This window comes from Trachypithecus francoisi, unplaced genomic scaffold (genome assembly GCF_009764315.1).
Source record: "Trachypithecus francoisi isolate TF-2019V2 unplaced genomic scaffold, Tfra_2.0 Lachesis_group2, whole genome shotgun sequence".
Classification (NCBI taxonomy): Eukaryota; Metazoa; Chordata; class Mammalia; order Primates; family Cercopithecidae; genus Trachypithecus; species Trachypithecus francoisi.
Genome location: NW_022681465.1, coordinates 86,514,161 through 86,526,715, shown reverse-complemented (window position 1 = coordinate 86,526,715; position 12,555 = coordinate 86,514,161). Strand labels below are relative to the sequence as shown.

Sequence of the window (12,555 nt, the reverse complement as noted above, 5' to 3'; positions counted from 1 at the left end):
TAATGAATTAAACTTCCTGCTTTGTTTTGCTCTCCTCCACCACATTTTCCACATTGTAGCCAGGATTATCCTTTTTAAAATAAAACTCAGACCACATGATTCCTCTGCTTTAAAATGCTTTAATCACTGCCCTTCCTGACTCATTAGGAAAAAGTCACAACTCCTTAACCCAGTTTACAAGGCCTTACAGGGCAGTTTATTGAGTATCTTACCAGCTTTATTTCTGACCCATCCCCCATCCCATGCTCAAGTCATTGTTTTTGTTTCTCCAGTTTCTGAAAGTTAGTATGATCCTTCTTTCTACCATGAATTCATACACACTGTGTACCTTAACATGAACGCTTTTTTCTCCTTTTTTCGTCTCGTTTCTTCCTCCTCTTTTTCTTTTCATACTCATCCCTCAGTCCTCAGCATCAATGGCATTTGTCTTAGTAGTCGCCTTGACCATCGGGATTAGCTCTCCTTCATATATAATTTCAAACCATCCTATACAGCATCTTCTTACTGCACTGAAAACTCAAAGGAAGAGAACTCTCTTGGTTGCTTTTTAAACTCCAGCATCTAGCACAATGCTGAGTACTTACTGTTAGGCTCTGTTCTAAGGGCTTTGCATTATCTCATTTGATTGTCACAACTCTATGAAATTTGCATTATTTGTATTCTCCTTTTATAGAAGAATAGACCCAGAATATTTAAATGACTTTCCCTAAGTCATTTAAATTTCCCTAAGTCACACTTAACCCCTACTGCCTCCCTTCCAAACAAATGAATGATAAAACCTGTTTTGTTATCTTGATATACTTTATCCTTTTGTGCTACCTTAAATCTGTTATAAAATAGAGTAGAAATAAGTCACAGTACAGAAAGTTGGAAGATAGACTCAGAGTCAACAGATACTAAAGTTCTGACAGTATACCTCATCCATGCTCTTCCCTAAAATGCATGTGTTAGAAGAGCATAAAACCCTTTTTTCTGACAGTGATAGAGATTCTCTCGGATTCCTGCTAGTTAATGCCTCTTTTTCTACCTAGTAGATAAACCATCTGTCTTGTAATGGTGACAGTATAGTTTTATATTAGTGGCAGAGATTTAGCAGTCACTCTTGCTTCTAAGTGAAATTTGCGATATACCCTACATCTTTTCTTTTTTTTTGAGACAGAGTCTCACTCTGTCGCCCAGGCTGGAGTGTAGTGGTATGAGCTTGGCTCACTGCAACCTCTGCCTCCTGGGTTCAAGTGATTCTCCTGCCTCAGCCTCCCAGGTAGCTGGGATTACAGGTGCACACCACCGTACCTGGCTAATACTTGTATTTTTAGTAGAGACAGGGTTTCGCCATGTTGGCCAGGGTGGTCTCAAACTCCCGACCTCAAGTGATCTGCCCGTGTCGGCCTCCCAGAGTGCTCAAATTACAAGTATGAGCTACTGGCAATAAGGAACCTCCTTTTTCACGCATCCCTCAAACGTAGAGTTGTACCCGGCCTTATCAGCTACATCTGATCTGATTTGCAAACCATTTCCTAGGGTAGAGTCATGCTGTCATGGCTAATCTAGTTTATTATATGATTTTCAGTGACTTCAATTTTAGAGAATGACTTTATTTTCAGTTCTGAAGATCTGCCGTATTTAAAACATACAGCTTCTCCCTCCCTGCACATGTACTGACTGTACTTAGATATTGAATAACTTCTAGTAAATCTGGGTGTCTGATTGTTCAAGCCTCTTACTAGAATTTATACAATATATGATGAATTTTTTTATTCCCTTTTTAAAACTAGGTTCATGAAAGAAGTGTCCAGTCAGACTTCCTACTAATTATCTTGAAGGAAATTTTACAGAAACGTTCTGATCTACACTTGATTCTAATGAGTGCCACTGTGGACAGCGAAAAATTTTCTACATATTTCACACACTGCCCCATTCTCAGAATTTCAGGAAGAAGTTATCCTGTTGAGGTAAGTTTTCTTTATAATATGTGTATAAGCAGAAACTGCATTACCAACAGGTTCTTTCCCTAGGAGATGGGTGCTTGTAGTCTGAGGCCAGAACTATTCCTAGGTTCAGTGAGTCCTCAGAGGAGGGGACACAGCCTTAAGAATCAGATGGCTGTTACTGCCTTGCCTGAGGCTGGATAGGAGAGAAAGGAGGGTGTTGACTCAAGACAGCCCTGAGGGCTAAAAAACATAAAACTATTTTCACATGAAAATCATTATATTCAGATTAAGAGTTGCCGCCCTTCCCTGGTCATCTAATGGTCAGGGGGAAAAGAAAAAAGAATGGCTACCTGGCAATAAGGAACTCCTTTTTCACCCACCCCTCAAATTTAGGGTTGTCTTTAAAGCTTCCTTTCTACATATTCTATTCTTGATTCTTACCTTTTCAGTTCAGCTAATATAATCTACTCTTAACTGTTTCACGTTATATGTATATATATAAATATATCTCATAATGTAATTTGTCTTGAGGCTTTAGAGATAATCCCTCTCTGTCAACCAAGTCTTCATTCCCAAATAATACTAAAAATTTTTTTTCATAATATTCTAAATTAGTGTTTGGTGACATTCAAAAGGTGGTGTCCCCTTGTTCTCTTTAAAATGATATTTACTGAAATGAATTTGAATTCACCCATTTATATGCCTTATTCTATGCAGGTTTTTCATCTTGAAGATATAATAGAAGAAACAGGTTTTGTACTGGAGAAAGACTCAGAATATTGTCAGAAGTTTCTGGAAGAGGAAGAAGAAGTAACCATTAATGTTACAAGCAAAGCCGGGGGAATAAAAAAATATCAGGTAAAAAGAAAATATTTTGAAAGATATCAGATAATGATATCCAGGGCCTAACCTGCCACAAGAGTTTCAAATCATATGGTTAACACAGTGAAATTGAGTATAATTTGATAGATGAGGAACAGATCTGAGAATGAACCAATTTTAAAGATCGTTTCTTTAATCTTTATTTCATAGACTGTAGTCTTTGATTTGTGATACTTTGTCCTCTTAAACTATTCTGGGCCATCTAGGTACACATATAAAATCAAGGACCATACAAGTTAGAAGCAACTTCTTATAACAATTTTGTAACAGTGATCAGTTATTGAGGAGTACATTAGTAGTGATTTTTCTCTACTTCATCTCAACACCATAGGTGATCAGAATAGGGCAGGTCTGAAATCTAGATCCTTGCCATTGGTTTTCTTAGCCTCTGTCCTGGCAGGAGCAGGGCAGAGGCAAGATGGTGATAGGTAGATAGTGACAGATAGATAGATAGATAGATAGATAGATAGATAGATAGATAGAGATAGATACGTATATACGTACATACGTACATACATACATACTGAAGCTGTGTAGGGCATAGTTCTTCCTGGGAAGTTAGTTTCAATTACATGTTTTCAGAAATATCAAAAAAAAATCCTGCATTTTAGCCAGTGGTACTAGATCCAGCATTTTTGTCATATCCATGATATTTCATGCATGTTTCCAATTTGATGAAAACACAGAGTTAAAGTTATCTTTATATTTTTATTAAGCAGATAGACCAAGAAAGCAAAAATTAAAATCTTGCCCTAAAACACCAGAGGTAAAAATTACTAACTAAAGAAAGACTTTAGAAAAGTATAATTATTTCAAAAGAGATGACTGGAATTCAGGAGCCAAAGTAGAATGTAGAAGGAATGAGCCAGGTACAAACTACTTATTAAAGTTATGACCTCTCTTGGCCTGGCTGCTTTTTGGTTGCCACAGAATGATGCATACATGGTTACAATATGCTTTTCTACAATTATTTTAGTATGTATATGCCAAGATAAAAAGGTTTTGCTATATCTAAGGGCTGGATGACATTATAGGAGAGAGATGATACTTTCTGATACTCTCGCCACTATTAAGTATATTCTTTCTGTATCTTAACAAAATAGTAATGGTGACAATGAGAAAAATATAGATTTGATGAATGCAAATACCGCCTTTTTTCCTTCTTTGTCTTACAAAAATACTTAATATTTTTATTCAGCTCCCTCTGGTTGGATTTCTTTTAGGAATACATCCCAGTTCAGACTGGAGCAAATGCTGATTTAAATCCATTTTACCAAAAGTACAGCAGCCGCACTCAGCATGCTATTCTATACATGAATCCTCATAAAATCAACCTGGATCTCATTTTGGAACTTCTTGCATACTTAGGTATATTTCTATTTCTAATGGGTCTCCATTTTATTTGATAAAACATTTCTACTAGCTGGAGATGTATTATTAATATTTTATATGCTGTTCCTTTTATCTTCTTATTTTGAATATTGTATCTTTTTTTAATTTCAGATAAAAGTCCCCAGTTCAGAAATACTGAAGGAGCAGTATTGATCTTTTTACCAGGTCTTGCTCATATTCAGCAGTTGTATGATCTTCTGTCAAATGATAGAAGATTTTATTCTGAACGGTAACTACACATCTTCATTATATTCCTGGTTGTTTTAAAATAGGAAAATATTTGGTACATTAAAACCCTTGATCAGAGTTTTCAAAGTCTTTTCACCAAAGGTTAAAATTGCCTATGGGGAAGTAAGATTTTTTTGTTTAAACATTTCCATTATAACATGTTATCTACTAAAACTTTTTAGGTACTATATTCTGCATTTGTTCCATTTTATCTTATTTTTGAGACAGATTCTCTCTCTGTTGCCTAGGCTGTAGTGTAGTGGCGTGATTGCACCTTCAGCCTCAAACTCCTGGGCTCAAGCAGTCCTACCACCTCAGCCTCCTGAGCAGCTGGGACCACAGGCGTGCACCACTACGCCCAGCTAATTTAGAATTTTTTTTTCCATAGAGACAGGGTCTTCCTCTGTTGCCCAGGCTGGCCTCAAACTCCTGGGCTCAAGCGAACTTCTCATCTTGGCCTACCAAAGTGCTGGGATTACAGGTGTGAGCCACTGCCTATAGCCTTCATCTTCTTTTTTTTTTTTTTAAGGCAGAGTCTTGCTCTGTTGGCCAGGCTGGAGTGCAGTGGCACAATCTCAGCTTACTGTAACCTCTACCTCCGGGTTCATGTGATTCTCCTGCCTCAGCCTCCCCAAGTAGCTGGGACTACAGATGCACGCCACCACGCCCAGCTAATTTTTATATTTTTAACAGAGATGGGGTTTCACCATGTTGACCAGGCTGGTCTCAAACTCCTCACCTTAGATGATCCACCCATCTCAGCCTCCCAAAGTGCTGGGATTACAGGCATGAGCCACCGCACTCAGCCAGCCTTCATCTTCTTAATAAGATTAAGCAGAGGGAATCCTGTGGTTTAAAAGATGGTGACTCCTGCCACCCTGCTAAATCGTGTAAAACTCCAACCAAACTGCAGTTTATCAGCCATATATATTTAATCAGCTGTTTACTATATGTTTCAATAGTTTATTACTACTGTAATAAACCATACAAGCCACTTCAACATTAGAAAGAACATTAAAAAAATTTAATCCTGTTCGCATAATTTGTTTATATTCTCTGTGATGCGTGTATATGAGGTTTCATTGTACACTTCTGTAAACACTTGTGTATGTTTAAATTTTTTCATAGTAAAAAATCTTAAAGTTGCTTGCTATATGCAAATAAATTTTGTTGTTCTTTGCAGTGTCTTCTAAAGAGAAACCCTTGCTAAGAACTATGATTTTAACTTTCAGATATAAAGTGATAGCTCTGCATTCTATTCTTTCAACCCAAGATCAAGCTGCAGCATTCACACTTCCTCCTCCAGGAGTCAGGAAGGTAAAATTTAGTACAGCAAATTTATATGTGATACACCTGAGAATATTTTATGAAGGCAGTATAACTTTTTATCTTCAAAGACAGTTGTTAACATTAAGTGCTTGATGTGCACTGCCAACTCCAAGTGTTCTGCGCCTTACCATCATCAGAAGTGAACCCAATGTTACAATTCAAGCATTTGTAGGTTTACATTATGTGCTATTTAAGGGAGAAGACTTCATTGAGAGAGTGCTAGTTGAAAAATATGGTATGCATGTTGCCTGTTGAGGGAAAAAAGTCATAACTTTTTCCCAAGAAGGCATCACAAAGGAGATTGGATATTAGGCATCACAAAGGAGACTGAATATTTAAATCCTGGGAGTATTCTTGTTGTTCTCTAGGCAGATCCTCTCTGATTTTTCCTGTACATAAACCATTAGGTAGGTCACAAAGCTAATAAGCAGCAGAGCCAGGACAACCACCTAGTTCTTCTCATTAATGTGATTTTTTTCCCCCTAATAATAGTGAAGGGCTGTGCTCAGCTGTCTTCATTCTCTACCCAGTTTCCCATTCTACTTATGTTTTTTTTTGTTTTGAGACGGAGTTTCACAACAACACTCCAGCCTTGTTGCCCAGGCTGGAGTGCAATGGCACAATCTCAGCTCACTGCAACCTCCTCCTCCCGGGTTCAAGTGATTCTCCTGCCTCAGCCTCCTGAGTAGCTGGGATTACAGGCACCTGCCACCAAGCCTGGCTAATTTTTGTATTTTTAGTAGAGACAGGGTTTTGCCAGGTTGGCCAGGCTGGTCTCAAACTCCTGACCACAGGTGATCCTCCTGCCTTGGCCTCCCAAAGTACTGGGATTACAGGTGTGAGCCACTGCGCCCAGCCCTACTTATGTCATTTTTAAGATGATTGACTAGAATTAGGGGAGTGGTATTTTTGTTGGACTAAAAAATCTGTATTTTAGATTTAGTCTAATTAGTAAGCTAAGCTGACAAAACTAGAGTAAATTAAAATTACATAGTAATAGCAAATAGATTGTAAATTTTTGTGACTGAAATTGAAATTCAGTTTTTAAATTTCATCAGCTCAAACTAATATAAATAATGATATATTAATGAAAGTAGTCTAAATGTTTTAAGCTTTTTGTTTTTTTTCAGATTGTTTTAGCAACAAATATTGCAGAGACGGGTATCACTATTCCAGATGTTGTATTTGTAATTGATACTGGAAGAACAAAAGAAAATAAGTAAGTTTAAATTTCCCAAATCAAAACATTTTTTAACCTGGAAAGAGGCTGAGGCTCTTGAATTCTTGGGAGAAATTCTAAAATTATATAGTGAAAATCCTAAATGTCCTAGTTCTGTCCAAAGCAAAAGCCTTAGAGAAACTATAAGAAACTTTAAAATATCTGAGTAAATGTCAGAATTTCATGTCATGGGTTTTCCCATAAGTAATGCCAGTATAGTGCGACTTTTTTTTTAAAAAGTACTGAGAAAAATTTTCAAAACACAAATTTTTATAGATTTTTTATTTGTAAAATAAATTGTTTGACAAAAAGCGTTATTTGTGTAATTTGGAAAAGAAACATGGCTTTTGGAGTAAGAGGTGAATTTAAATCCCTTGAGCAAGTAACATAACATATAACCTCTGTAATCATCAGTTTCCTCATTCGCAAATGGGTAAAATGAAGAATTTTTATTTTATTTTATTTTTTGAGATGGAGTCTTGCTCTGACACCCAGGCTGGAGTGCAGTGGCACAATCTCACTGCAGCTTCCACCTCCCTGGTTCAAGCAGTTCCCATCTCTGCCTTCTGAGTAGCTGGGATTACAGGCGCTTGCCACCATACTTGGCTAATTTTTTTGTATTTTTAGTAGAGACAGGGTTTCACCATGTTGGCCAGGCTGGTCTTGAACTCCTGACCTCAGGCAGTCTGCCCGCCTCGGCCTCCCAAAGTGCTGGTATTACAGGCATAAGCCACCTCACCCAGTCAAAATGAAAATTTCAAAACTGAAAGTGCCTAGTTCAGTAACTGGAACCTAATAGGTAACTGTAACTAAAGTACTAAAAGTAGTAATCAACAAAAAGATTACTACTGTATAAATAATGTTTATATTACATAAATAGGACAGGCCACCTTTAGTAGTCTACTGTAACCTAGATACACTATCCCTTGTTTTAGGAAACCATAGCAATATCTGCAAGAGAGTACCGCTATTCAATAAAAAGTAGATTCTTGATTCTTTGAATTGTACCTCTAGAGAAAATGTTTTCAGGGTTTAACTGTATTGTGAAAAGTATGTTGAATTATAATATTCACAGTAACACTTCTCAAAATATGTCAAAGAATTCTCATTCCTTAATTAATAGATATTCTACTAAATTTTTAAAAGATTCTATGATCAGGTTAGTATGAGAAAGGATAAGTTAAAGAAGTTTTTTTTCTTTTGCCAGACTTTTAATTTGTAGTGTATTTAGTATGCAATGTTTACTAAATTATTTAAATATGAAGCATAATTTGAGAATTATTGGTCCACAATAATGGAGTTTTTAAGCCTATATTTAACTTAGTTGTAACAGTCAAATCCAGCTTTTTCCAATTTTGACTTAAGTCAATTATCTACATATTCCCTCCTAAAACATTTCTTCAGGTACCATGAAAGCAGTCAGATGAGTTCTTTGGTCGAGACGTTTGTCAGTAAAGCCAGTGCTTTGCAGCGCCAGGGAAGAGCTGGGCGGGTCAGAGATGGCTTCTGTTTCCGAATGTACACAAGAGAAAGGTATGGCATAGCACTGGAAATGTAAAACACATAAACCAGTACTGTGTGACATTTCTGATAATACGTATTTAGTATTTCTTTATTTTTCAGATTTGAAGGCTTTATGGAGTATTCTGTTCCTGAAATCTTACGTGTACCTTTGGAGGAATTATGCCTTCATATTATGGTAATCTCAAGGGAACTCAGATGAATTTTGTCCTTCACCCCTTTCTAGAAAAGAAAAAAATGAACACCTAAACTTACCTTATATTGCTTTAGATTTTCAACTTTTTTACTCTTATTTAATATATGCCCTTATCCATCTTATTATAAGTAAATCCACTGTGTTTGGGTTTTGCCAGACACTTACACTTTACAGATTATCAGCCTCATAACCTAGACTAGTAGTTCTCAACTGGGGGCACTGTTGCCTACCAGGGGACATTGGGCAATGTCAGGAGATATTTTTGGTTGTCATAATTGGACAGGGAGGGTAAATGGTATCTAGTAGGTAGAGATCTGGGATGCTCCTAAACATCTGACAGTTTACAGGGCAGCTCCCTAAAACAAAGAATTATCCAGCCCAAAATATCAGTAGTACTTAGATCAAGAAACCCTGACCTAAACAAAGGTCTTCTTTGACTGAAAGATCTATAATATCCTTCAGTTCTTAGATTTTTGACTCTATCAAAATCCGGAATTAAGAAACTAAAACTGTGAAGTGGAAAATCTAATCCTTATTCCCTCCCCACCCACACACATACAAACACTCATATACTCTTCCCCCCAACTCCTCTGCCCCCATTATAAAAAAAAAAAAACAGGATAGCCCTACTAACACATTTTACCCTCTTTGCTTAAAATTTTACTGAAGTCAAATTTAGTTCCAGTACCATCTCATTGGGTAGTGTTAATTCTTTGATTTCATACCAATTTTATTACTTTTTTAATCTGCAGAAATGTAATCTTGGTTCTCCTGAAGATTTCCTCTCCAAAGCCTTAGATCCTCCTCAGCTCCAAGTGATCAGCAATGCAATGAATTTGCTCCGAAAAATTGGAGCTTGTGAATTAAATGACCCTAAACTGACTCCGTTAGGCCAACACCTTGCAGCTTTACCTGTGAATGTCAAGATTGGCAAGATGCTTATTTTTGGTGCCATATTTGGCTGCCTTGACCCAGTGGTAAGTCAAACAATGCTGCTGCTTCTTCACTTTAAATATCCTTTGACCAGGAAATTACAAGTTTGGAAACAATTGTTAATTAAAAAATTTTTTTAACTAAATAGAATGTCTGTACTAACAATAAAACTGAGAGGGCCTGAATGCTTGATAAGAATTTTTTTTTTTTTTTTGAGACAGGGTCTGGCACTGTCGCCCAGGCTGGAGAGCAGTGGTGCAATCTAGGCTGACTGCAATTTCTGCCTCCGGGGTTCGAGCAATTCATGCCTCAGCCTCCCAAGTAGCTGGGATTACAGGCACGTGCCACCACACCTGGCTAATTTTTGTATTTTTAGTAGAGATGGGGTTTCATCATGTTGGCCAGGTCAGATAAGAATATTTTAATATAATATTTAAGTTTTTATATTTATATACTTGAAAATCTGTTCATCCATTTACTTAAGTGTACTGTAGGTACTATTTTGTGAGTTATTTTGACTTGTCTAAACTTTTGTTTTCAACCCACTTGAAATATTTAATGGAATATGTAGTGGATGATTCTTAGGAAGCTTTGAACACTACCGACTGAAAGGTAAAATTAAAAACTTTTTTTCTTTCCTTTTTTGGGCTGTCTCTCTGAGCCAATAATTAGCAGAGTTCTCTTTTCTCAAATTATCTCAGAATTAACAAATTCAAATCTGTCTGAGTCTCTGGACGCATGTGCTTACTGTGCCATTCCAACTTTCCAACTTTATGAAGCTATGGCCTTTTCTGGGATTACCAATAAAGGCTATTTAAAAACAGAATGGAAGCCTGGGCAACATAGTGAGACCCTGATTCTGCAAAAAAAAATTAAGATTAAAAAAATTGGCCAGGCATGGTGGTGCACCCCTGTAGACCCAGCTATTCAGGAGGCTGAGGTGGGAGGATTGCTAGAGCCCCGGAGTAGGAGGGGGCAGTGAGCTGTGATTGGGCCACTGCACCCCAGGCTGGGCAACAGAACAAGACCCTGTCTGTAAAAAAATCCAGAAATAAAAACAAAATGAAGAAAATGTGACTTATTACTGCAGTCTCTCTCTGTTTAGTATTCGAAATAGATATTCACCAGAATTTTGCGAAGTTCAAAAAATAACCTCTTCCATGATAGTTTTATCTGAAAACCTACAACAACAAATGGATTGTTATGTCCAAATTATTTTTAAAGATCATGGCAGACTAAGAGTGGAAATTTGACAGTCTTGGAGACAAGATAACTGAGTTAGGATTCCCAGATTGCCTCTAACTGTATGACAGACTGTAAATCATTAATATAAATGTTCAGTTTTTTTTCTCTGATTGTGGTGATAATTGCCTCCTTACCTCACAGAAAGGGTATAAAAGTAAAGGGATGTATTTTTGAAATTCCTTAAAATGGAACAAAAAATAACTGTTTAAAATGAAAATATAAATTAGCTATAGTAGAACATAATACAAGTATTGAAAATAAACAGGCAACTTAAAGGGTGATTGATTGTTTTATGATTTGCTTTCTTTTATAAGTTAACTTTCACTGTATAGCTCTTTAATGATAAATTGTTTTGTCATTTATGGATAGGCAACACTAGCTGCAGTTATGACAGAGAAGTCTCCTTTTACCACACCAATTGGTCGAAAAGATGAAGCAGATCTTGCAAAATCAGCTTTGGCCATGGCGGATTCAGACCATCTGACAATCTACAATGCTTATCTAGGGTAAAAACATAATCTGGCCGTTATCAATAAGCCAATTACGTGAGGTTATTTACTTAAAAAAAATTACCTTTGACTCATTAAAATTGTACATCTGAGGTTTAAATTTATTTTTCGTTATTTCATCTGTCAAGGTATAATTATTTTAGAGAGTCATGTGTTTTATAATCCTTCTTAAAACTTAAGAATAATATATTTGGTATTATATGTATATTAACTCATATTTGAAGTAACTTAATTTACTGTTAAACGTAAAAAAAATCTGTTAATACTGTTAACATATCTGTTAATAAGTTAATATTCTTATATACAATTGGTAGCTGCTACAAGCAAGATCCCTTCCCTTTTTAAATTATAATTTAATTAAATCTTACTTTGGTTATTAGCTCTGAAAAAGAGTTTGGAAAGAGAACATGGTGAACTTTATTCATTAATTGACATTTTATTTATCTAGATGGAAGAAAGCACGACAAGAAGGAGGTTATCGTTCTGAAATCACATATTGTCGGAGGAACTTTCTCAATAGAACATCACTGTTAACCCTAGAGGTAATTCTTAATATGGATCTCTCACTCAGAGTCATGGGTAACTATAAGTTTATTTTGGAAAAAAGAATGCCTAGGAAAATACTTGTCACATAGTAAGGGCTTAATAAAACATTTGTTGAATTAGTACATTTGTGATTGTACTTGACTTCTTTCTTCCAGCAAGTAACTTGTATGTATTACACAGTGATTTAAAATAGTATTTAATAATCATAGTATGGCTGGGCGCAGTGGCTCACACCTGTAATCCCAGCACGTTGGAAGGCCGAGGCAGGCAGATCACGAGGTCAGGAGATCGAGACCATCCTGGCTAACACGGTGAAACCCCGTCTCTACTAAAATTACAAAAAAAAAAAAAAAAATTAACCGGGCGTGGTGGCAGGCACCTGTAGTGCCAGCTACTCAGGAGGCTGAAGCAGGAGAATGGGGTGAACCAAGAGGCAGAGCTTGCAGTGAGCCCAGATCGCACCACTGCACTCCGGCCTGGGTGACAGAGCGACACTCTGTCTCAAAAAAAAAAACAATAATAATAATAATCATAGTATGTTCACGAAATGATTAGAAAGACTGGCTCATGCCTGTAATCCCAGTGCTTTGGGAGGCTGAAGCAGGAAGATGGCTTTAGGCCAGG

General features: G+C 36.7%; 1 protein-coding gene across 2 annotated transcripts in view; it reads left to right on the top strand.

The window, feature by feature from the left end:
* The window catches only part of DHX29 (DExH-box helicase 29), a 59,037-nt gene that overhangs the window by 35,537 nt on the left and 10,945 nt on the right, over nt 1-12,555 (top strand). For both annotated transcript variants that reach the window (XR_004429827.1, XM_033179572.1), the window contains exons 13-23: nt 1,776-1,952; nt 2,649-2,789; nt 4,037-4,181; nt 4,317-4,434; nt 5,666-5,750; nt 6,893-6,981; nt 8,386-8,514; nt 8,605-8,680; nt 9,451-9,675; nt 11,246-11,382; nt 11,834-11,927. Coding sequence is in view for 1 of the 2 variants with exons in the window: in XM_033179572.1 (XP_033035463.1) it covers nt 1,776-1,952; nt 2,649-2,789; nt 4,037-4,181; nt 4,317-4,434; nt 5,666-5,750; nt 6,893-6,981; nt 8,386-8,514; nt 8,605-8,680; nt 9,451-9,675; nt 11,246-11,382; nt 11,834-11,927 (1,416 nt within the window). In the remaining variant the exon portion in view is untranslated. The remainder of the gene's footprint in view (nt 1-1,775; nt 1,953-2,648; nt 2,790-4,036; nt 4,182-4,316; nt 4,435-5,665; nt 5,751-6,892; nt 6,982-8,385; nt 8,515-8,604; nt 8,681-9,450; nt 9,676-11,245; nt 11,383-11,833; nt 11,928-12,555) is intronic.